The sequence below is a fragment of the Erythrolamprus reginae genome, chromosome 1, assembly GCF_031021105.1.
Source record: "Erythrolamprus reginae isolate rEryReg1 chromosome 1, rEryReg1.hap1, whole genome shotgun sequence".
NCBI lineage: Eukaryota > Metazoa > Chordata > Lepidosauria > Squamata > Dipsadidae > Erythrolamprus > Erythrolamprus reginae.
The window spans coordinates 94929978-94956275 of record NC_091950.1 but is presented as its reverse complement, the minus strand read 5'-3'; the positions used below and the strand labels follow the sequence as shown (position 1 = coordinate 94956275).

The window sequence follows — 26298 nt, the reverse complement described above, 5'->3', positions numbered from 1 at the left end:
TTTTCCTTCCTGTCTGTGCGTGGCCTGATTCCTGACACCAACTGTATCAGTTGATGTATAAGTTGTCACTGCAGCTTCTAAAAGAGGTATGACCTTGGTAGTTTCTGCCTCTTTCCTCTTTGTTGAACCCTGGGCGGTAAGAGGAACTACCTATCAATACAAAGAAAAGAGAACATGCAAGTCAACTGCGGTCAGTAGAGTGTTTCAATTATATGAAATCCTGAAAAAGTGGCCTCTCCATCCGCTGCATTTCTAACTTTATTGTACTTAGGCAAGTCATGCTGTTCAAGAAGAAACCACAGGAGCTGGTATGTGGTGCTAGCCTCATCAGCAGTCGCTGGGTCCTCACAGCTGCACATTGCATTTTCTATCCACCCTGGGATAAAAATTACACAACCGACGATCTCCTTGTACGGATTGGCAAACATAACAGGCTACGGTAAGAGTTTAAAAGGTTACGAGCCAGTCAAATTTTACGCTGAATCATAGGTCGTAACGGCCAGGCTCCAAAAATCAAGAAAGTCACATTGAGATTCTTCTGAGCAATTTCCTCTGTTTATTTTTTAAACCCATAGACAGAAATCTTGCCAAACTAACGCAGACTACTTGCACCATTAAATGTATACTCTTGAGAATTGCTAGGGAGGAGCTACCTTAACTCTCTTTCTCCAAATTTTGCTGTAGTTTTGCTCCTCTTGAATGCACTCCCTCTCTCCTGGGAATGCAGATTACATTCCACCACATAACAGCTTTCTATCACCCCCTTTTCCAGCTGGGAGGTGGTGTCCAGTTGAAACAGGGGCAGAAATGGAAACCACAAGGACAGAGAAACAGGCTTGTCAGCAAGAATGAAACGCCCAAAATCCACCAACCTTAATAATAGCATCACAAAATATAAAGACCAATGACTCTGGCAAAGGAAACCAAAAATTGTGATAGCTGTAATAGATATTTTTGAGTGCAATCCCAAAATGTGTGGAGCACCACTTGAACATCAGCATTGATAAAATCACCATCAGTCAGTTTCAAAAGAGCTTTAGTTTAAACAGCTTACATCCCGGAATAATATAATACAATCAAACAATACCATGTGTCTATGACTACAGGGGTCCTTGGGAAGGACTCAACTTGTTCGACAAAAATGCCGAATCCAGTCTAAACATCTAGTTGACCGCATGACAAACTATAATAATAATAACAACTGATTAAATGTATATGCCACCTAACTCCCAACAATTCTGGGACTCATAAACTCTGCTCCTTATTTATAGTTCCATTTAGTTCACATCTGCAGGAAATTAGAAGTTCCAGGATGCAGGGTTTATTTCAGTTTATTTTTTCTAGATAGAAGTGACCCAAGTCTTGTGGACTTAAAAAAATTAAGTTTAAGATATATGAGCTGAGAGAATAATGTTGTGAAGACACAACAGTTAAAACTTTAAAGAGGATATTAATCCCTTTGGCTACCTTATTAATCAGCTTGGAGATACCTGTTTCTGTGATATTGCAGAAGACTGCTCTCCTTTGATACCAACCTCTACATATTCTTCTGCTGAAAGGATGAAAAAAATGAGCCTTTCTTACAATGTTTTCTATTGAGAATGACTGAGAATGGTCCTATATTAATAAACCATCAGTTAACAATTAACTGCGATGGATGCACAGTATTCCTTGGACTGTCCTCGGTTTCTAACTCATGTGTTGGTGAATTAAAAATTTGCTTGACAATTTTGATATAGTTAAGACCATTTGAATCTGTTACCACATTTCATGTTTAATGATAATAAACTGTAAACTTTATCCTATTTGTTAAGCTCACAGTGAACCATCTGGATAGATATTCAATAAAGTTAATAGTAATCATAATATCTGAAATAGTAATCATAATGTTACAGAACGAACACAAGGGAAAGTCAGTTAAACTACTCTTTGATGTTCATACTATGAAGAGTACAGAAAGGTTAAAAATGTCCTGACATTAGCATTGCATTTCCCCCCATCTCTGGATATTCAGGTACGAGCAGGGCAAGGAGAAAATTGTCTTCCTGGATAAAATCATCACCCACCCCAAATATAACTGGATGGAAAATCTGGATCGGGATATTGCATTATTGCGTCTGGCTAAGCCTATAACTTTCAGTGATTATGTACACCCAATATGTATGCCTACCAAGCAGGTTGTTCAGAGGTAAGGAGACAAGTTTTTGTAGGTTTTAAAAAAAAATTGATAAAGTTTTAAAGTAAATCAAGATCAATCCAATGTTAGGAAAAGAAAATTTGTGCCAGCATAATTCAATTACTTCACTGCCAAATATGAGTGACACAATCTCACAGGGCAAAAGGGAATTGATACACACACAGCCAGTAATTAAATAAATGATGGATTTTATTCTAGTACACCTATACTAATGAGGTGCAGTTTTGAATTATCTAATATTAGATAAAAGTAAATATATTGGACTAGAAAACCTCTAAAGTCTCTTCTAGCCGTATCATTCTATGAATCATATGCATTATTTGCAAAATCAGTATGTTTTTCTATGTATTTACACAATAGGATAAAAACATAATTAAGTCTTATTTAATTTTCCTCCCTCTCAAGTCACTTTCTCTCACTTTCCTTTTGTAATTTATATGCCTTTTTACTGCTTATCTCAATTATCAATACTGGAATGCCTGTGTGAGGTCGTTTTTCCCTGGAGTCTTGCTACCAAACAAAGCCACTGTCCAGCACTTCGATCTTGGTGTAGGCAACAGTGTCTGTCCTAATCTTTTCAAACTCTTACAATCAGGAAGGCTTGCTGTATTCTCCGATCTTTACATTTAATATTTGCCAGATATTCACAGTGCTCCTAAATGGCAAGACCCTGAATGAACAATTTGTGATTCTGCAAAGATTGGAAACATGCAACAAAAGCTGAACTAAACATGGGTACACAATAAAGAGCCAATGTGTGGAGATGTTTAAAAGTGAGAGGATACACAATTGTGCAGGCTTCATTATCATATGCATTACAGGAAGCAGTAATGATGGGGCTGAATACTATGCAAGAATATGTTAGATTCAAGGGAAGCTACAGCCAATTTAGTCTCAAGCAGGAATTCAGTGGATGTCAGCGTGACCATCCGGTGCATTCAATAAATTCAAATCTCACAGTCTACAAGATGAATGCTCCTATCCCACTTTGGGATGTTAAAAAGCTAAAGGTAAAAAATATTTAATGGTAAGATTTAAGAAACCTAGCCTAATTACCTCCTCCTCTTCAAAGAGTGGCAATAAGGGTGATATTCAAGTAAACAATAGGAAATTCAGTTCCATCATTACCGCTACCGTATTTTTCGCACCTTAGTTTTGGGGAAAATAGGGGGGAAAATCTGCTTACCAGATATTCATCTGGCTAGCATCCTTAGTCTGGTCAGCTTCAGCACATTATTTTATCCCTTGCTTAGGGCTTTTAAAAAACCTTATTCAGAGAGAGTAACAATGAAAGAGCTTGCAAGCCAATAAGAGCTGGGAAACATCATTAGCGCCTGGTTAGGGCTGGAAAGAAACATTCGGAGCAAGTTAGAACAATGAAAAAAAAACCTGCAAAGATTTAGGGCTTGGAAAACATTATTGACAGAGAGTAACAATAAAAGAGCTTGCAAACGGGAAAGAGCTGGGAACATTGTTAGCACCTGGTTAGGGTAAACTTGGTTAGCAATGAAAAAAACCCTACAAAGACTTAGGGCTTGGAAAACATTCTTTGCAAAGAGTAACAATGAAAGAATCTGCAAGGTAAGAGCTGGGAAGATCGTTAGCACCTAGTTATGGCTGGGGTGGGGGGAAGCTACATTCAGAGTGTAAGATGCACCTGAATTTTCAGCCTTTTTTAGGGAGGAAAAAGGTGCGTCTTATACTCCAAAAATACTGTAATAATTTCTAGGCCCTAACTATCTCACTAAAAGAGAGTATTTGTAGTCCAGGGTTGAACTGTGGAGCTCTTGGTACACTGAGATGTTTCATTACCAACTAGGTAATTTCTTCAGTGCTATCTAGGTTAGCTTAGTTGGGCAATGAAAGATCTGCAAAAAACCCCCACCAAGCTCAGAGAATACCAAAGATACTCTTAGCACGTTGTAGAGTTACTTCTTTAGGGGTAAACCTCCCCCCCCCCCAAAAAAAGGAGAAAATCAATATTCACATCCACTAGCTTGGAAGAAATAAAGCCAAAGATGATGCAGGAGGTATTCATAGATTAGCTGCATTAGAATTGCTGGAACCAAGATCTAAGATGCCTTGACTCCTTTGTGGGACAGGAAGATAGAGGTTTGTAGGAAGTATTAGCCCTTTGGCACCAAGATCATGTTCAAGAAAATAATGGTAATAAGTGGTAGCATCCTTAAGAAGCAATGCAGAGCTTTTGCATCTGTTTGAGCTCCTTGCTGGCCTTTGTCTGAAAAAGGTCATTGCTGTCAAATGCAAAATCTTCAGTATGGTTTCACATCTTGTTGTAATACAGCTAGGCATGATGACAAAGGATTATTGGTCCTGCTTGCATCACTTGCTGCATTGGGCCGTCAAACAATGTGATAGAGCTTAAAATTATCTGATTTGTGTTACAATTTTATCTGACTTCCAATTCTGATTTTTGTTAGCTCATGTTGACTGGAGGAAATCCAAGAGACATTTTTTACACGATGTTTACAGCATGCCATACATATTTGTTAATTAGCTCCGAACAACTTTGTGGATTGAAACATTCTCTGATATCTAGATTTGGTCTTCTTTATTCATTGGTACAATATGAATTTGAACTCTGCCACAGGCATCTGCAGGTCAAGATAAAAAAATAAGCATGGCAGCAGATCAAATGGTACAATTGTCATGGGCACTATCTTGACTTTTTTGACTAATAGAAAAGCTCAATGACTAAGCTGTGCCAGAGTTCCCACCATCTAGCTATGACTGATGTGGCTGAAGATCCAAGCACCATGATGGAGCTCAAATATGGGATTGCTTAACAAACTGGGGAGTTCTCACTTGTTCTGTAGAAAAGAACCAAGAAATATAGAGAATGAATTCATAGTCTCAGAAATATTGAGGAAGGAGTTAGGCTGTAGGACAGCAGATGGAAGTGTAATGTAATTTTTAAAAAAAACCCTCCTTCCATTTTCACATTTTAAGAAAATCATTTTTTTCTATTTTCAGAGCAAAAGAGAACTTGCCTGGCAGAGTTCAAGATTTGAGCAGCATTTGCAATGAGCAAAATACTAAAGTGTGCTCTAAAATTGTTTGTTTTTATGGATTCTTCCCTTTTCTTCCTGTGATTTCTACAGGAAATCTTTTCACTCAGTTCTTACTGAGATGGTTGATGTGTTTTGTCCTTCCTGTCACAACTTGATTTTGAGCCAGACAATTCAGATGGTGGGGGAAAGCAAGAGGAAGGCCATCATATATATGTTGCCCAGCTTGGGCAGATATAAATGACCTGTTTTAATGATGCACCATATCTCCATTATTTATATTAACCTATCTCACTCTAGGATCTCCAAAATCTTTTAATCAACTTCACTTTTGTCCCGTAGCCTATTGTTAACAGGATATAAAGGCCGCGTTACTGGTTGGGGCAATCTGTTTGACACCTGGAGTGCAGCGTCACGACAACTGCCCAGTGTGCTGCAGCAGGTGAATCTCCCCATTGTGAGTCGGAACATCTGTAAGACATCCACTAATATTAAAGTCACAGACAACATGTTCTGTGCAGGTGAGTTTTCCTAGGTACTTGATGCTGAGGCAGAAGTGGGCATGATTATTTATGTGTTTGAAGTTGGGTACTGTCAAATGACAGCTTTCAAGGCCCACCATGCAAGGAACAGAGGTTCAACAGGATGGAGGAAAGTTACTTTCATTGTGCGAGGGAAGATTAGATTAGATTAGATTTATTGGATTTATATGCCGCCCCTCTCCGCAAACTCAACTCTCATCCTGTTACTACTCTTGCCTCCATCTGTTGCTGTCCAATGAGTGTCTTTCCCCAAATATAAATACATCAATAATGGACACCAGAGTGGACAGGCAAAATAATCCTTTGATTCAACTACCATTATGACTCCCAAGTTATAATACTGTGCAACAGAACCTCTCACATCTTTCTCCCTTACCTCTACATCAAGGTAGAACAGGGGTGTCAAACTGGGGGCCTGTGGACCGGATGCTTCATGCCCTGCCCACCTCCGCAAAGGCAAAAAAGTCACACAATTGAGTTTGACACTCATGGCATAGAACTATGCCCTAACTTAAGCTGCCTTGGATATATCCCAATCAAAACTTAAATGAAGGGGGGGAAATGTTTCTAATTTAGGAGATAGTGTTTTCTTAATTTCTATCCCTAGTTTCCTCCAACACTTCAAGCAGTTTAAATGGAAAATCTCAGTTTTATTTCTGTAACAATATCTCTGTTTTACTTCTGTAACAATCAGGCAGGTTAAACTGAACAAGACTGACCGGCCAAATATAGTGCATTTCCTTGGCTGAGGGTGAGCTTGATTCTGGTCCCTTTGGGCACTATATCACATCACCTTTTGCCATACATTGGCCAAGTCCATCCATTACTTTAAGCCATGATTTGGTAAAGCAACATCTGCCTTTTATAAATACAACCAGCAATGAAGCTTCTCTAACAACTGGTTTAAATGAGTTATATCATAAGGAGCTGAAGTTTATAATAGAAAAAAAAAACACCTCTGGAGCATCTCACATGAAAAAAATCACCAATTTTCTGCCACATTATTTGCATTTTATTTTATATTTAAAGACCATCCATCTCCTTTATAGAAGAGCTTTTTTCATTACCCCGTCATTTTATAAATCCCTCAAAATATTCTAAAAGATTGAAATAAATATGGAAAGAACATTTCCAGAGTTTCAGCCAAATGGCCTTAGCTAAAACACCTGGCAATAAAATTAATAACTTGCCTTGGAATAAAATTAATAATAAAATATATGATATTGAATACAACATCTTGTGAAGTTAACTTGTTTGAAATAATTCTATATAAATTGATAATTTAAACCGATTGCCCGTACATCTTATGACAGCAAACATGCTAAACACTTCACAAAGTCAGAACGTTTCTGCGTACCAACCAGGAAACCAAAGGCATTGCCTGTGTTCACACAGAACAAGAAAACAACCAGTAATAAGCTAAAATGAATCCAGCTGAAAATAAAAAAAGTAAACCTAGGTTTATAAATATAAGCCATTGCAGCAAGTGAAGCAGGTCATAATGTTTCACAGGTATTAAACTGATTACCTCAGGAACTACATTAAAAGCTGAGGGGGGAAAAACAGAATAAATATAGGGGAATGCAGTCTCTTTACTAATTGCTCTTTGTTGTTTAGGTTATAGTCCTGAAGAAAGCAAGAGAGGAGATGCTTGTGAGGGTGACAGTGGGGGACCTTTTGTCATGAAGGTAAGTTTCTATGTGTGATTACAAAACATAAATGGGCAAACTGTTAGGTGTCACAGGCCCCCTAATTCATCAATCTGCAGCAAGGATCAGAATGCAATTTTCTTTTGCTAATGCCAGAGTTTATTTCTTCTTTCCAGCAACATTCTTAAAGGACTGCATCTTCTTCACTTTAAGAGCATTACAAGTTAATTGAACATATCATTAATACGATCCTCCATACTAACCTACCTAGGCTTCGTGCTCTGGGGAATCCAGAGCATGATACCATGGTCTTTTGAGACTGAAGGATGCCAATGCAATACATAGCATTAATTTAGAAAGGAATAGCTACAAATTAGCCAAGGAAAGGGTGTCTCCTCCCCCAAATACCATTAGGTGTGGCATACATGAGTGTGTGGTAGAAGCAGATATAGTCCTTCAACTGTAGCAGTGCTAACTTTGAGCTTAAGATCAGAACAGTCAAAACTAGAAAGCTCAGCATGTCAGAGCAATCACCAGGTGGGGCTGTAGGATCTTCTTAACCTGAAAAAAGAGAACCTTCTCACTAATAACACAGCCCAAATTCTGAATTTTGTGTCTTGACATAAACCTTAATTTATTCTGTTGTTGAATATTTTCCCTATTCCAATCCTTCTGAAATAAGGATGAAAAACTAGACTCCTAGAAATGTTCATGGGCTACCTCTTTCTTGCTTATAGCCTTGTCGATTATACAATCCTTTTACTGGTGCTTTTCATGTTTCTTTAAATGACCTATATACCATTTGCAATTTGCTGACCTTTACCCTCTTTAATACTGTGGCATTTCTTTCCTTCCTACTAGCATCCAACAGAAGAACGGTGGTATCAAGTAGGTATTGTCTCCTGGGGAGAAGGTTGTGATCGTGATGGCAAATATGGATTCTATACCCATCTGTTCCGTCTGAAGAAATGGATGCAAAAGATTATTGAAAAACATGGCCGTTAAATAGGAATCAACATTTGCATTTGCACCTTGGTTTACAGACATAATCAAACCGTACAATACTAAAAGCCTATGGATGGAAATAAACTGGAGTTATTCCTGAATAAAGATTTTTAGATAAAACACTTGGGGTTTTTTTCCTGGTATCAACTGCAGGCAATTTCTTTGAATGCATCAGCCAAACCACCTGGATAATAAAAGGACATCCATGCACTTTTACCAAAGCACACCTTTAAAATCTGACATAACATTTCTGCATTCCTAAATGTATACCCTTAACATGGGAAGCTGTGAAGTAAATAATACAAGTTGCAAGAAGTTGGCTTTCCTGTTTCTTTGGACAGTAAAGTGTTCGGAAGGAAAGAAATTATATGTAGCAGAGTTTTAACATGGTAGGAATTACAAATAGGCAAAGGTTTTGCATTCAACCCCACATACTTTTTTCAATTAGATAAAAACCAACCTATTTGTGTGAGAGATCCCTTCTGCTTCAAAGGCAACAACTGCTTTCATCCTAAATGTCACAGAACTGATTCCATTGTTAGAGAGGTTGCTACCTGGTTAAAGGGCAGGCAGCTGAAAAGGCATCTTTGGACCACTGTTGTCCAAGGTTCATGCCCACAAGCCCAGAAACAAGAAGATATGCTTGTTTGTTAAAGTTTGGCAATAACAGCATTTATTTAGTTAAATATTTCCCCCAACAAGCAAGGCGTACCCATTGGAAGAGGCTAATTTACAGCTTCATTCGTAACTTCATACCCATCAATCCCTAGTACACATTCTGATACTTCAAACACTCAATGGTTTAAAGAAAAGGGTAAAAATGAAACATAGATACAATGGGAGTATTTTTTTTAAAAAGCAAAAACAACATTAACATCAACACATCAACATCAAAGATCTTGCCTAGAAGGCACAAAGCGATTGGCCTTAACCGTCCCCCATGTGTGGGTCATTGAGTGTTCTGATGCTGCAGTTGCAAATCCACCTTTCAGCTCATCACTTTTTGTGGCACCATTGGACTGGATACCATCAAAGCTGAGCATGGAACAACTCAAAGCAGCAGTGCAAGATCAGATGTGGAGAATAACTAAGAGTGGAGACATAGCTAATGGACAACATCAAGAGTCAACAGGATGCAAGGGAGGCAGAATGTCCAATGGTGGAGGTTTGCTTTTAAGTAGATTTCTCTTTTCGTGCTTTCTGAAGTGTTTGACACTCACGTGTGGTACCAAGCAAAGAGATTTTCCATAGCTCAAGCCTGAACTGTGGAATTCTTACTCTCTCCTGGTTGTTTGCTTGCAGATGTTTCTTTCATGACAATGCAATGAGTGTAAACTGATTGAATGGATCCAAAGATGGGCTACAAAAAATGGTGGAAGGTCTCAAGCATAAAACTGATCAGGAAAGGCTTAATGAACTCAATCTGTATAGTCTGGAGGACTGAAGGGAAAGAGGGGACATGATCGAAACATGTAAATATGTTAAAGGGTTAAATAAGGTTCAGGAGAGAAGTGTTTTTAATAGGAAAGGGAACACAAGAACAAGGGGGCACAATCTGAGGTTAGTTGGGGGAAAGATCAGAAGACACATGAGAAAATATTATTTTACAGAAAGAGTAGTAGATGCTTGGAACAAACTTCCAGCAAACATGGTTGGTAAATCGACAGTAGCTGAATTTAAACATGCCTGGGATAAACATATATCCATCCTAAGATAAAATACAGGAAATAATATAAGGGCAGACTAGATGGACCAGGAGGTCTTTTTCTGCGGGCTATCTTCCATGTTTCTATGTTTCTCAACACTCTTAATGAGCAGACATTTGGATTAGATTTTTTTACCCAACAAATGGTTAAGGAAAACATCTGAGCATCAATTTTTCTTGGAACTATTTATGACAATTTTGCATGCCAATTTTCCTGCATCTATTATATAGATTAATACTGATTAATTAATGCCGATTAATGGAATACAGTTGTACACATATTATTTTTCTGTTAGTTTAGCGCAACAGGCATTAAAAATGTAATACTTGGAGAGAAAAAACCTGAGTTAACTAATAAAAGCTACCCCTTTAGACAAATACAGTATTTTAGAGGCATGATTTCTATCAAAGTCTTCCTATGCTGTGCTTCTGGATGCATAAAAACTAAACGTTTCACATTTTTTCATGAAAAAAATTAGGTCCTAAGAAATCAGGAGAGGAGAAATTAACCTATAATTAAATACTTTTTCATTCAGAGTGATACAGTACTTAGTATTTGTTTCAATACACTAAATACCAACCAGATATTTGGGTTAATTTAGTTTGAAAGCCTTCTAATTTCTGTGAGTTCATGCAAAAATTATTTAATTAAAAATATGTCCAAACTCAGTGAGAAACCCAACCAGCATTATTTAACACTAACAGGACATACCAAAAGCATTTGCATATTCTTTATAACATGATTTCTTCTGAAAAAAATATTTTTATCATAGGTTCCTCTGTAAAATGAAATTGAGTCAGTCATATAGTAATTCTCCCAATGGTCTGATGGAATTGTGATGGACCTAGATTGCGATGGAATCGCTATTGGACCTAGCTGAATTATCAATACTTTCATATGCTGGTACCAATGAAATGGGAAAATCAGCCACCAGACAGGTTGTTTGCACCAGAACGTGTACACTACATTGAGTTATAGATGATTTTGAAAAAATTAGCTTCTTTGTATGTTTCTATATTGCCAGTTCTACTATTCACTCAGCCCAAAAAGGAAAAAGGGAAGCCAGGAATAACAGGTCAAGTACATAGCCAACTTTGCATTGAATAGGACATATAACAGATGCGAACAATAGAACAAAACTCCTTCACTTCGGAGAAACTCATAGCAGCAACAATGCAATGATCTCACTGTTTTTAGAGCTGTCAGTCACTTTTAATACAGCAGCAAACATTTCTCCACTCACTAAGTGAAGCTCTATAAAGACAGAAGAGGAAACAGAATTTATTACAGAAGCATTCATTAAGTAACAAAGTTGATACCAATAAATACGTTCTCTATATAGTAACAGAAAATGTCATCCTCTGAACCACTGACAAAAAAATTAGTTCTATCTTTTCTAGAAAAGATTTCATAGTTACTCCGCTGAGAAATTGTATCACCAAGATTCAGGAAGTAAGGAAAAATTAATCGTAAAAGGTACCATTTATTCAAATGTACTGTAGAAACATTTCTGTTAGTTCTAAGTTAAAGCTAAAAATGGTTTAAATGATATAGGGAATTTTGGAAATCAATATGCAAGGAGAAAAGGAAAGAAGCTAAGTATACTGTTAGACAGCATAGCTAATAGATCTCAAAGGCTTCACTTTCAAATATTATTTCTATTACTTGCTGAATATTATAATCCAATGTTTATCTCCAAATTCTATAAGTGAACTCTTGTGTGTTATTGAAAAATTAGGGAGTTGTTACTATTTCAAATGATGTAGCAGAAGAAAACTGTTAGTAAAATACATATATTTTGGCACCATTTCAAGGCCCCTCATAGTGCTAACTAGTTATTATTGTGGTTTTAAAACACAAAAGGTATTTTACCCACTTAGATAGGTGCGGATTCATTCTTTAATATTCCTAGCTAAGGCAAGAAATTCTTTATTAAGTAGTTTCAGCTGAAAATCTGCAAATTAGAGTAGGTTTCAAGGCAAGTACATATAATCTTCTAAGTAGGAAAATCTACATATTACGGATAAGTACGGTTATTACACCAATTTTCCACCAGATTACATATCATATATGCATCTAGTGACAAATTATATTTTTACAGATTATTACCAAGTTTGATTGGTTGCAATATAGAATTACTGTATATCAGTGCTATCAGCTCTATCTGCCAAAGCTTAACAGGCATAAAGATGTAAATGAAATCTATGTCAGACATAAAAGCAACTGATACTCCTGAAAATATGATACAGAACGTATAGGAGGAACATGGAAGCTGCTAAATACAGAAACTCTATCTTATGACACCTGTAGGAAGAGATCTTTTGAGGCAATCATGAACAAAAGATGTAAGTCAGCTAGATAATTTCTCACAACTCTCTAATAACTGCTCTGAAGTGGATGGATATTGTGACAAATAGTGTGACCGTCAAAGGTCACAATATCCATTCACTTCAAAGCACAATTATTTTGGAAGTAGATTCCCAAATAACTCAGTCATTATTACAATTTATGGTGATACATTTAACACAAATTTGCTAGCAGCTTCTGGGATAGAAAGAGAAAACCACAATTATAGTAACATTGTGAAAAACCTAATTATTTGCCCATAGAATACTTCCACTATCTTGAGGAAATCTAATATTCAAAAAGATTTAAAACCAATCCTCAATTAAGATTCTAGGAAAAGATTTGGAATAAATTGTCTGAGAGTAAAATGTTCTGGCTTTGGGTCAACAGTTTTCTATATGCACATTATTATTATTATTATTATTATTATTATTATTATTATTATTATTAAAATTTTCCTTCATCTGGAACGCATTTATACATTAGTATCTCAGCTTCTCCTTGTTTTCCCAATGAAAGTTTATTTGCTATAGTGACTCAGCGCATACTCACTTAACAATTAAAATGCAGAGTCACAATAGCAACTAGGAACATGGATGAAAATTTGCCACCAAGTCACTGCTGCTCCCAAAAAGAGTTAATGCAAACTTTATTTACAAAAAGACACTTAAATTACTTGCTTCATGCCATGCGTCCATACAGAAACAGTTCAAAGATTATATGGAGAAGTAATTCACAAAATTAAAAATGAATGCAACGAAAAGTTTGTAAGAGAGTTAAGATAAGACAACTGAACAAATTAAACCAACTTTTGAGAAACTGGACTGAGCAGAATTGTTTACAGCTTTGTACACTAAAACTAATACACGGACTCTCTTCTATGGTCAAGAAATGCTCACAAAGAAGCAAAATATATACAAAGATTTGTGCCACATTGACTTGGATCCTCCTCCAAGATCTGCTGTATTATACACAGAAACCAGTTTGTATACATAAGGCCTGCATGAGGCCACTTAACTATGAAGACTTCTAATTTAGTCAACTAAAGATGGATAGCTCTGTAATAGCCAAACTGCCTCACGCAATTTCACTTGCGACTGCTTTTTATTCTCTCCAGTCTTTTTTTCAAGTCATCAATATTGGATGCTGTAGAAGAGGAATTGGTACTTCCAATGCCAGCATGGGTCTGATTAGAGTCCAGATCAATGTGCTGGTATTGTTCCCGTGATTCGCGGAGCTGAGAAAGCTTACTATGGAGCATATCTGTAGAGGAAGCAACAGTGGGGACTGATGGCTTGGACAGCGTGGTGGCCAGTGATGCTCTGTCTTCTTGCTGTGGGGAGATATTGAAAACTCTTATTCAAAAAGTACATATCACATTTTTATCAAATCAAGAAGGACGGCTCAAACAATACCCCTATAACTAATATTCCTAAGAGAAAGTTTACTTAGGTTTTAGAAATGTAAAATCTATACTTGAAGTGAGAGGATGCTAAACTTTTATCCTATTCATTATCTTCACTATGGCCAAAGTCATAAACAGATTTAACATTTTCTTGCAACGTTTTTTAAAGTATGGGGTACACAGCCTTGCTCATTATTTTCATCTATGTATATATAATAATTTTAAACTTATGAAATATGAAAAAATCACCAGTAACCAAAAAGAATAAAATATGAATTTGTGGCATAACTCTGTCTTTTGGTTTTTGCAATGGTGCTTAAAGGTTGGTAAACCCTTTTGAATTTTCAATAATTCTGTAGAACTGTGACCTAAAATATTTACCTGTTCTCCATACAAGTCCTAAAACTAGATGGGATGTTAAGAACTAAAACAATTAAAACAAGCAAGTCAAAAACTTTCTACTTGTTCTACTTAACTACCTTTGCATTGTCAAGGCCACATCGCTGCCTGAGGATTTTTAATCTTTCCAAATAGACAGATGGCCCCACCTCTTCCCCGTTTGAATTTCCGATAGCAGAAGAAACTACATTGGTGGGAGTGGGAATACATGATACCTCCATCTGTGGAGAAACTCCTACAAAATAAAAAAAAATCACAAGCCACAAATGAGTCAAATCTAACTTCAACAAAAGATTGAAATGGGATGTTACCTAGGTTTGTATAGGAGATGACCAGGCTATCACTGAAAGTGGATCAAATGCATCAACAGTCTTGAGTCCCTTTGTGCCCACAAGAGACCTAAGTCCAGCCCACCTTGAATTCCATTGATTCTTATCTACCACCAATTTGCTTTGACAGCTAGTAGTTCAGATTCTTATAGAGAGCTTAAGCTTGCAATAAACCACGGGTTTCAACTCATGGCATCACTATTTGTACATGTTACCTGCATAATGAGTGTATTATGGAATAGACACTATAACTGCTTAATGTCACAGCCAACTTGTACTTTGAGAAACTTGATATATTACTTCTGAAATTCTCTACCTCTTCTGCTGATCCTGGAAGAATCTGATTGCTTCATCAACATAAGAGCTCTTGGCTGCAAGTTCATATCTAATTACCTGTGGAAGAAATCCGCCCTTTGCCTTCCCTTTCCATTTCAATCAGCCGGAGACCTCGTTCTACATAGCTCTGAAAGAACTGTGAGGAGTTTTTTAGGAAGGGCTCAATGTCTGCGTCAGAGTATTTCTTTTTATATTCATACAGCTCTGCCAGACCCTGTTTTAAAAACAAAATGCCTCGTCTATTAAAAGTTATACACATATAAATAGGCATTAGCTCTGAAGATTTAGGTTCTGAATGTTTTTATACTAACGCCAGTTCAATATATAACATGGTTTCGAGCTGAACGCCCTATTATTTGGTCATTAGGATTTCAAATGAGTCTTTCCTGGGCATACTTTAAAATATTGGAAGGTTGATTTAGGTATTCTCTGTTAATAAGTTCAACAGCTAGGCTCTAAACCTATCCTGAAGGCTAGCCCAGATGTTTACATGAGGCTGCAAAAGATGTCTCTCCTCCTCCAAAAAAACCTCCAACAAACCCCCCCCGGTGAAATCAATAGAGATATGCAAAATGCTCTGTGCATAGACCACAGCCTGCATGAAAGAGTGGGCTTAGGTGATTTGTGGCTGGATCTGCACATCCTGGTCCCAGTTATAGGCATTCCAGGTTGGAAAAGATTACAAAAAATGAAATCAGTAGCAGTGAAGAGAAGGTAAGGGAAAGAAAGAGCAGGGATGATTGAGGGGAAAGGATTATTAGGTTATGCTGTGCTAAAATACAAACACAGCAGTGGCATGAGGTACAACAAGAGAAAGGGTCTGGCTTGGCCAGGTATTCTGCGGGGATAGGCAAGAAAATCATTGAGACTATTGTTTTACAAGTCCCATCTGAAAATTTTGCCAAAACCCCAAACTGTCAAGTGGGTCAAATCCTAAGACACAATGAGTTCCTTCCATGTGCAGGGGAAAAAAAGAGATTTCTTTTTTGTTTCTAGGCATACTTCTTACCTCTTTAGTGTTTTCTTTAGAACCAATTTTTTTAAATATCTCTGCCAAAATATCATTGACTTTGGCCTTTGGTGACTTTTCATCCTATAAAAGGAATTCAGACATCAATTAACAAACCAAATTAAAAATCCAAATGACAATTAAAGAATGCAGAAAAAACAAAAAAATCTAGTGGAATTGAAATTTAAGAAACTGAAGCATCTTTAGAAACAAAGGCAAAACACTACAACCATAGTTCCCTCTAAGCTGAGCAGGTGAGCAATCGCTCACTTAAAAATCATCATCAACTCAGAGTTTTCCAAACCTGCCCAGAAGCCGAGAGGGAAATTTTATTATTACATTTCTGTGTCGCCCAGTCCCGAAGGGACTGCCGCTCAGACACTATACTTTTCCGCCCACCCCCAAAAAAATTTAGAGAGAACACTGACTACAACAGGTAAGACAGATTTACAAAACTTAAACGAGGAGAAAAACTAGAACAGTATCTACTAATTTAAAGAAAACCGCTATTCTGTACTGCACAGGTAGTCCTTGACTTATGATCACAATTGAGTTCAAAATTTATGTTGCTAAGTGAATCATCTGTTAAATGAATTTTGCGCCTTTTTACAACTTTTCAGGTCACAGTTGTTAGGTGAATCATTGCAATTGTTAAGTTAGTAACACAACTGTTAAGTGAATCTGGCTTCCCCATTGTCTTTGCTTGTAAGAAGGTTGTGAAAGGTGATCAAATGAGCCCGGGACATTGCAACAGTCATAAATACGAGTCAGTTGCAAGTATCCAAATGTTGATCACATGACCAAGGGGATGCTGTAAGGGCGAAAAATGGCCACAAGTCACTTTTTCAATGCTGTTGCAACTTTGAACAGTCACTAAATGAACTGTTGCAAGTTAAGGACTACCTGTAAATTGTCTCTTTTAAAAGAAGTCAAAGTGACTATCTGAGTCTTTTCAAGAAAGATGTCATAAATGTTATACCGGTAAATAAATGCAGGAAAAAAGAGCAAATTGATTATTTATAGGAAATAAGCATGTTGCCCAATTTGCATACAGCCTGAAACATCTTCTGTGCAAGAAATTCTGTTGCTAACCAAACAGCTTTGCAAAATGCCTCCCTGTGTTTCTTGATATAGAATAGAATAAAATTCTTTATTGGCCAAATGTGATTGGACGCACAAGGAATTTGTCTTTGATATCCTAATCCAGCCATATCAGGCAGCATCTTCAGCCTTCGTAATCCAGGCTAAAAGTCCAATACCGTAAAAATGATATAATTCACAAAGATTCCAACTGGGCAGTCAGAAAATTAACCACGTGTAAGGTGACAGCTGTTTTCTTTCTATTTTAAAATAAAAAATACTTACAATACGGGAAGCGCCTTTTTCTGTGCCTTTATCAGATTTGCTTCCAGTTTGGTCCAAGGAGTGTTTGATCATTCTGCACAGATGAGCCTCCAATTCAGACTCATTCTTGTTGTCTATCATTGTTAGATGATCTAAAATCTAGAAAGGAACGTTATAACTTTAGAGAGAATCTTTTAAATATTTCTGAGAATCTTTCATGGGTTGGAACAAGTCCATTTGATCTTACCTTGGTTCCCTTCAGTTTGCATAATGTATGAGTTAGGGTCTTCAGAGTCCGTACTGGGAATTCACTTTTACACTGCTTTAATTTCTCTTTTGGAAACACCTTCATAAAGATGTGAATGTCCAACATGATTCGGTCCAGGTTGATACTGTTGATGGTTTCAGGGAGAAGTCTTACCATTCTCCATAAGCACTTGGAGAAAGGAGATAAAAGTTTACAAACCAAAATCAGTTACTTATGGAGCAGCATATCCTAATGCAGAGTCGTCAGTGCCAAGCGTGATGTTTTAAAAGTTTAAAATAAATGGTCAAGAACAAATATGATGATTGTCCACTCAATTGTATTGGACATAAAAAGTTCATTGATCATTAACACACCAACTCTTAACAGATATTTTAAACCTTTAATTTTTATTGTCAAGCCTACATATTAGTAACAGTATCTCACAAAAACTCATATTCATATTGTAATTTTTCCAATAGAAAAGAATTAGATCTTTAATTATGACAAGTTGGCAACACATATGCCATTCTGCCATTTTAAATTAGGAAACCAATTTACATACTCACTTTCATTATAAGTTCTGAGAACTTTGGAGAAATAGCAGTTGCTAATAGACTGTCCTGGAGTAGAACAAGCAGGGCACTAGAAGAATTAAGTGAAGTAGCATTATTTTTTTTAAAAATTATACGGCCGCCCAGCTCACTGTGGTGATACTAAGTGGCTAACATTTAAAACTCTTAATACAAATAACTTAAAATTACAATACATATAATAACAATTGATATAAAAGCCAGTCACAAAGCAATAAACAATCTCCTACGTTTCATGTAAACATAATCACTGCAAGTCATACATATTTTCTCAGATAATCAGCAAGTACCATGCAGAGGGGTGTAATACTTGGGGTTTTGCTTGAGAGATTGTTCAAAATACAACATAATTTATGTATATTTATATTATATTATTATGTTATATTATGTTATCATCTTTTGACTTCTTTGCTGCCCAATCCCAATGGAACTGGGATTGGGTGGCATAGATAGGGAACACAACCCCTATCTATAACTCATGAAAGCACACATGACATTTTCTAAGTCTGCATGGCTATTGCAGAGAGGCCTCCACTTCAATCACGCAATTAGGAAAACAGATATGGTTGTTTAAATTAACTAGTGGCAGTGTTTGTGCTTTAAACCAGGGGTCTCCAACCCTGGCAACTTTAAGACTTGTGGATTTCAACTTCCAGAATTTCTAAATGAGGAATTTTGGGAGCTGAAGTACACCAAGTCTTAATGTTGCCAAGTTTGGAGACCCCTGCTCTAAACCAAGGGTGTCAAACCTGCCTCGTCAGGTTGCTGTCAATGATGTTTCCACAACATTTCCCCCTTTCATGGAACTGGGGTGGGTGTGCCCTGCATATGACACATCTGGCCACCAGTTTGACACCCCTGCTCTAAACCATCTCTTCTGGACTGAATTTGAAGCATTGCTCAACTATACCCAACTGTAATGAGGAACTAAAGTATTTCATCAAGCTGTGCTCTAAACCATCTCTTCTGAACTGAATTTGAAGCATTGCTCAACTGTATTCAACTGTAATGAGGAAAAAAAGTATTTCATCAAGCACATGCTGAAATATTAATGTTAAGTGCTATGGGAGATGATTTTAAAAAAGACTTTTTTCATCTTATTATCAAGTTATTTACCTCAATATGTTGGTTTGATCAGATTTCTCTAGAACTTTTACCACTAAGAGGTTGACAGATCTGATAACCTGCTGGCCTTCTTCTAGATCTTCAATTCTTGAATCCAGCATTAAGGTAATGAGGCCATGCATCAAATCCTTTAACACTCCTGCAGAAGCCTCCCTTGCCAAGCTTTCAATCTGGAATAACTGTCAAATGAATTTAAGTATTAGATATAATTCTCTTTTCTGAATAAAACATAGAAGCTTCAATAACCCCTTCTGTGCCCCAATATTAGATTGGTCATTAGGGGAAAACAATGTTGCATTTTCCTTGCCTTCTGAATAAGTCTTGTTTTCAGAAATATATTTAGATGTGTTGATGAGTGGAAAAAACCTATGGTACAGGACTGAAGAGAAGGGGATGCCTTAAATGCCAGCCTGAAGAATTTCAGTGATAAACTACAACAATAAAACACAAGCCGCGCCTCTTAAAGGCATGGTTTGTACTTTACAGAATGTTGATATCATATGATTGACACTGCAGCTGAAAACTGCAGCAGATTAGAACAGGGCTATAAGAAATGCACTTAGGCATTTGGGGAGCTGCATTTACTCATCCCTGAAAATAACACTTCAAAAATTAAAATGTGTAAAATATCTAAATTATTTCACCCAAGCCCATCAAACAAGATAAACTACTACACCGTGGCACCCACTTAGTTAAAATAAAACTATTTTATATATTTTCCCAAATAGTAGGCATATTTTTAAATTTTAATTAGGCATCTAAGAATTAAGTTTGTGAATTTCTTTTGGTAACTGCTGAAATTCAGAAAGATAATGAGCAAAAATATGCAACTTGGCCTCTTATGTACAAAAACAACCAGATTCTGCATTAAGGTTGCTTGATTTTGCAGTATAGTTTAGTTTTTAGATAAATGTATACCTGTTCTAGAATAAAATACATTTTATATTTAAAAAATAAATAAAAAAATTATACCTAACCGAATTTTAACTCCCCTCCCAATTTTATAGTGGCAAAGAAAATAAATAAAGAACTCTTACTGAAATCATGTTTCCGATGATGCAACTGTACAACTTGACAATCTCATCTTTGTCCAGTTTCTCATCAGCCATGTGAGTATTATAAATGAGTCGGAGCTGCATGAATGTAGCTACTAAGAACTGGTCAATGTGGCCAGACATTGCTTCGGCTTTATCCTCTTGTCTTAGAACCTCATCAATCTGTATATAGACATAATAATAGTGTTTCAAGAGTATTCAAGACATTGGCATGCGCTGGCTGCAAATCTCTCCTCTTAACTATTACAATATTTTTCAGAATCGCCCCCCCCCCCTTTCAAAAGAGGGTGGAAATTTTGGTGTGACTTATACACCAAACGTAGCCAGTTTTTGCTTCCCAAAACAGCTTGCCTGCAGAGAGCTCTTGGGTGCTGGGGAATGGCAAAAATGACCCTGTTTTTGCAAAACAAGTCTGGATCAATTCATAGAAGACATGGGGTTTAATAGTTAATAGTCTTGTTGGCAACCATATAGACCAGTGATGGCTAACCTTTTCGGGACCGAGTGCCAAAAGCATGTGCATATGCAAATGCCCCAACCCCCAAAATGCAATGTGCGCCCTCTCACATGTGCAGCCCGTATGAGCATGTGGGCCTCCTGCAAAGGCGCGGCAGAGACCCAAAGACCAACTGGCCAGCGGAAGGAGCGTCCACATGGGTGGCGGAGCTGAAATGGAGTGACAGTTTGCGTGCCCACAGAGAGGGTGCTGCATGCCACCTCTGGCATGCATGCCATAGGTTCACCATCACGGGTATAGACCACCTGCTGGGAGAAGGGCTTCCTTGTGCAGTTGTTGACCACAATGAGAACAGAATGTTGGACTAGGTGGACCAGAGGTTCATTCCAGGAAGACACCACTTATGTTCCTTTTGAGAACTGCGAGTCAGATGGCCCCTGTGCACTTAGTTATGTCCTCAAGACATATTTCAGAGTGGTGCCTGTGTCACCGACACATAGCTCCACCAAATGTGCAACTCATCACTCTCGCAAATAATTTGTTGACCTGTTAAACTGTAACCGATGATCCTTATGAGCACTATGTTGCTGCCATCTACAAAGAACACCACTTACCTGTGCAAGAGCTTGGATACTAGTATTAATATCCCCACTGGCTACTTGGGAGATAACAAAGTTGATAGTAGAAGCAGTATTGCTGTGCATGTCATCAAAGTGTGGCGAGACAGCACGGACCCTGGGTGGAGGAAAGATTTTGCAATTACTAGAAGACAATCCTTTCCACGCTACTTCCAAAATAACACTTGCAAATTTTGCAGTCTTAAGCTTAGTCATTGAGAAAAACAAAATATCCTATTGAAAACAAGCAGATGGGTAGGAAGAACAAATGGCTGGAGATGAAGCTAATAAGTAGACGCTGCTTGTCTGTGGAATTTTAACATTTTTCCTGTAACACTAAGAACTAGGGCTAGGACTTCTCTCATTCTTTTCCTTCCTTGTCAAGTCAGCTCTTCTCCTTGTCTCATTTCATCTCATCTCAATTTTGTTCTCCTTTTTTCTTCTACCTTTTCCTATCTACCCTATTCTGTGGGTAGGACACTTTTTTGTGTGTTTTGCATTGCTGCTAGAATGAGAAGAACATGAATGTATATATCTCTATCCCTATATGAGACAGAAGCTGGTATACGCAGATGAATGAATCACTATTTTATAAATGGAATGTTAAATTTAATTAGTTACATCAATTAGTATTGACTTTGTTTTTGCTCTGACTTTTTCTTTTATTGCCTCAGGTAGAGCCTTCATATGTGAGAAAAAAAGAGAACACTATACCTATAATATGCACATACTGGGTCAAAACAATCAAAATTCCCCTGCACTTACTTAGGTTCAGGAATCAGGACTGGCTCAAAGATGTCATCCAGTTTGTGCTGAACAAGTGCTGGCAATTCACATCGCACTGTGCCATTATCATTTTCTATTTCATCCAGATCCAACTGAAATTCTCGAGGAACTGTATGCATTGCCTCTGGATGGCCACTCAAGTTACGGGCTTGGCTATAAAAATCAAGCAACATATTTTCCTTAATGTTCAGGAAGCATGCTGCCTTCCCAACAGAAGTGACATTCAGAAATCCTCATAAGCTACAGATGGAAAACATTCTTTTCTATATTATCTGGGACTTTGTTGAAGAAAATCCAACTTTACATCAAAGAAATCTCCCTGGTTTAAATAAATTGGGAAGGCGCTCCCATTACCACTCAGTTTCTGAAGGCTTAAGAAAGCCGAACAACAAATAATGGCTTTTATTGGAATATGTTGGAATAATAATGCTATTCCAAGATAACAAAATTTGCTGTCCCCTAATGATTGTGTTTAAATAGAGGAACAAAAACAAACAAAAAACCCTGCAGGTGGTCCTTGATTTACAACCATAATTGATACCAGAATCTCCTTTGTTAAGCAAGGCAGTTGCTAAAGTGTGCCACATCCAATTTTACAACCTGTTTTTCCATAGCTGTTAGGCAAATCATGGCAGCTGTGAAATGAATAGTATGGCTATTAAGCAAATTCAGCTTCCCTCCATTCATTTTTGCTTGTCAGAAGCTACAAATGGTGAGCACATGCAAAGGTTGTAAATAAATGCTAGTTCCAAGTGCCCAAATTTTGATCACATGACTGTGGAGATTTGGTTGTAAGTGGAAGAACTGGTTGTCACTTTTTTCAGTGTTGTTAACCTTGAACAGACACTAAATAAATGGTTGTAGGTCAAGAACTTCCTGTAGTAGTTTGTATAGCTTTTGCATTTACCAAGCAAAGTCAGGAGTCATCAGCCATGACACTAACTATATTTAAATCTGTACTCTTTAAAAGCTTCTTAGGTTTCCCTTTCTCCTTTACGTCTTACAGTAAAATAATTGCACCACCACCAATCTTAAAGAGAGAACAAGGAAGTATGGCTTCATCCAAATGAATCCAGTTTTTATTCACATATGGAGAAGACATTATATTAGGTTGCCTTTCTCAGTGACAAGTGTTTCTGAACCCAGACTCTTCCCAGCTCTTCAATTACAACTTGCCATTTTTTTTGGTTTTGTCAGGGATTTCCTACTAAGCAGAGAACATAAGCTACAGCAAGAGGGCACTCTAGAAGGGGTCCAAGAATCACATATTAGAGAGATGGGGATCTTAATTTCACAACTGGATACTATCCAATGTCAGCTGAAGGACATCTGCTTGTGTAGAAGTACCTCACTTAACTTCTTTACCCAAGAGATGGGACTTGACACTATTTCTCATATCCAACATCAGTTTTTCCTAGAATCCTAATTTTTAAGGAGCTTTATAATAATATGTGGAACTTCTTCTAAAGCAGTGGTTTTCAACCTTTCTAATGCTGTGACCCCTTAATACAGTTCCTCTTGTTGTGGTGACCCCCAAACATAAGTCTAGCGCTAATTCTCCCAACAGAGCTTTAAGCTGATTGGCAAGAAGGTCAGAGGGACACCCCCACTGTAAACGCCTGATTGGTCAGATTGTAAAAATATGTTCCAAGGCATCAGAATAGAAGCTTTAGTGCCTAACACCATGGGAAATTTGTCTTTTCCCAGGGTCTTAGACGACTCCTGTGAAATGGTCATTCGACCCCCAAAAGGGTCCCGACCCCTAGGTTGAGAACCACTGTTCTAAAGGGTATTTAATAACTAATGATTGGGGTGGGGGGACAGAAATCGTATGAGCCCTGCTACCAAGGATTTAGTGATTAGTACTTACATCCTATAAGTGCGATACATAATTCTGTCCATGGAGAAGCAGTGAAAAAAGGCACAATACCATTTAGAAAGCATTCAAGACATGACAAAACAGATGAAGAAAGGTTCAAACATTTTGCTTTGCAGTATTTTTTTTTTTGCAATCTGTGTCTTATGCATGCAGCAATGAAAAAAAAACAAAAGACAAACACAAGGCAACAGCAAGATATGTTTTAGCACACACTGTGAAAATGTTGAACACAGATGGCATTTCCTCCACATAACATACTTGAGTTTGGAAGACATGTCTTCAACTGCTCCCTTCCGCAGCATGTTTGCGCTGGCATTGGCATTTTGCATGCGCTGAGGTTTCTCATCTACCTGCCTTGATGAAGGAGCATTTGGTCTCTTAGCCGCCCGTTTTATTCGTTCCTCCAACATGCTCATGTCTTTTTCAGAAAGCTGTACAAGAAGAAAAACTTCAATGTCATGAAAGATTTCCCTTTAAGAATGATCCAAAGCTTCAAATTTCTGAAAAAATATTTTAACGTGCAACATAACAATAATAACAACAATCAATATCAATACAACACAGCAAATGAGATCACTATGCTGGATTTCGTATTTCATCCCCAGTCGGGCAGTTCCCAAGCACCTAGGACTGCGTGATGTATAATAATAATAATAATAATAATAATAATAATAATAATAATAATTATTATTATTATTATTATTATTATTATTTATTAGACTTGTATGCTGCCCCTCTCCGGAGACTCGTATTTACCTCCCAATACAGGTCTTGTACTTAGCAAATTTTTTTCTTCCCTTTATAAGTATAGTACAAATGTACCCTAAAACACTTCTAAACATGAAAAAAAAGCAAAGGCAGAGTGTCTCATTTATTTCTCTCCCCGATAGGTGTAAACTCTCTCATATGAAAAATAAATTGAGAGAGATTGGCGATAGAACAACCATATGATGCTACACAGATTCTCTCTAGAGACAACACAATATGTCAGTAAGCCAGAATCCACATTTTTGCAATTGGACATCTATACTCCTTGTTTCAGTGTACTGTAGTCAGTAGGCAAGACATCTTACTATCTAAGTTGCCAATTACCTAATTCTATAGAACAGGATGGAGAAGCTTTTTGTGGCTAAGAGCTAACGTTAACATTTGGTGGCTTGAAAAGAGCTGCAAAGCGGAAAGCCCACATCATACAAGTGATGACACTGACACTGTGCCTATTTTAGGATTTATACTCAGTTTTTATCTGTCTCTCACTGCAAAATAATGGGAAATCTATTGTCAATTTTCAGCAGACATGTTTGGAAGGTTTCTAGGGGCCACCCTTACCTGTATAAAGCCAGAGCAGATTACAATTATGTTTTGCCAGTGGAATACAATTTTTCTGTCAGTGTTTGAATGAAGTTATGGGGCACTCTCATAGATGTCAACCCAATTTGTTGACATAGAACTGCCATGTAAGTAAATTCTGGATGCTTCTACCATTTATTTATTTAATGGAATTTATATGCCACCCACTGGGACCAACACTGTTTAATCAATTTTCCTATCAACCTAGGAAAGCGACTTGAGAAACAGTAAGACCTAAAGCAGCAATTGATTTAATTTAGTTTCCCAAAAAACCAACATTTTGCAAGAATATGAGATTTCATATCCAAGTGCAGAGATGTTATCTAAATTGAATAACATTAATTTGTAATTTTAGATTTTCAAATCTAAATTTTTAGAGTATCAATACATCTTCAAACTCAAAGCACTGAAGAGTAAAAAACAAGATAAAATCATCATTAATATAGCTATTCACCAATTTTACAACCTGAAGTTTCATGTAAGATTGACCATTCTTACTATTTTGATGTTAGAAATTCAGAAATCTGCTCTAAATAATACAATTTAAGTAAAATTAAATTGAAATATTGACAAAAGCAGTGGTTCTGAAATGTAAGAAAAATAATTCCATCTAAGGTAACTATTTTGGAAGTAGGTGATACTCGATACCACCTGATTTCTTTACTTCAAAGTAACTTGATAATCCTACTTGAATGTGGATGATGAAACTCTCAGAAAGATTTTTTGCCTGTATGTACTAATACATACTTTAAAATTGTTATAAAGAGACAACAGCTACGTTCTAAATTCATTAGTCATGTTTGTATTTAGAATCAGGTTGATTTAAACAAGAGAACTATTGGTCTAAATAGGTATGTAATGATTGACAAAAATCTCCAGACTTTTCTTCCCACTTT

At 37.1% G+C, this 26298-nt stretch overlaps 2 protein-coding genes and 1 non-coding gene across 13 annotated transcripts in view; 1 reads left to right on the top strand and 2 right to left on the bottom strand.

The window, feature by feature from the left end:
• Window positions 1-8542, top strand: part of F2 (coagulation factor II, thrombin) — a 63680-nt gene extending 55138 nt beyond the window's left edge. For all 6 annotated transcript variants that reach the window (XM_070760075.1, XM_070760083.1, XM_070760091.1 and 3 more), the window contains 5 exons: window positions 272-439; window positions 2015-2188; window positions 5569-5747; window positions 7386-7456; window positions 8279-8542. In XM_070760075.1, the coding sequence (XP_070616176.1) occupies window positions 272-439; window positions 2015-2188; window positions 5569-5747; window positions 7386-7456; window positions 8279-8422 (736 nt within the window). In that variant the 3' untranslated portion in view covers window positions 8423-8542. The remainder of the gene's footprint in view (window positions 1-271; window positions 440-2014; window positions 2189-5568; window positions 5748-7385; window positions 7457-8278) is intronic.
• Window positions 8543-13106: 4564 nt separating this feature from the next.
• Window positions 13107-26298, bottom strand: part of CKAP5 (cytoskeleton associated protein 5) — a 72975-nt gene continuing 59783 nt past the window's right edge. For 5 of the 6 annotated variants that reach the window (XM_070759956.1, XM_070759985.1, XM_070759976.1 and 2 more), the window contains 12 exons: window positions 24311-24483; window positions 22153-22326; window positions 21385-21505; window positions 20296-20475; window positions 19250-19437; window positions 18110-18185; window positions 17544-17732; window positions 17318-17455; window positions 15953-16036; window positions 15001-15157; window positions 14359-14513; window positions 13107-13807 (listed from right to left, as the gene is read on the bottom strand). In XM_070759956.1, coding sequence (XP_070616057.1) covers window positions 13562-13807; window positions 14359-14513; window positions 15001-15157; window positions 15953-16036; window positions 17318-17455; window positions 17544-17732; window positions 18110-18185; window positions 19250-19437; window positions 20296-20475; window positions 21385-21505; window positions 22153-22326; window positions 24311-24483 — 1881 coding nt within the window. In that variant the 3' untranslated portion in view covers window positions 13107-13561. The remainder of the gene's footprint in view (window positions 13808-14358; window positions 14514-15000; window positions 15158-15952; window positions 16037-17317; window positions 17456-17543; window positions 17733-18109; window positions 18186-19249; window positions 19438-20295; window positions 20476-21384; window positions 21506-22152; window positions 22327-24310; window positions 24484-26298) is intronic. The other variant, XM_070760002.1, reaches the window with a different exon arrangement.
• Window positions 21191-21302, bottom strand: LOC139158223 (small nucleolar RNA SNORD67). Its single transcript, XR_011557624.1, has one exon. It is a non-coding gene; the product is annotated as a small nucleolar RNA SNORD67 (small nucleolar RNA).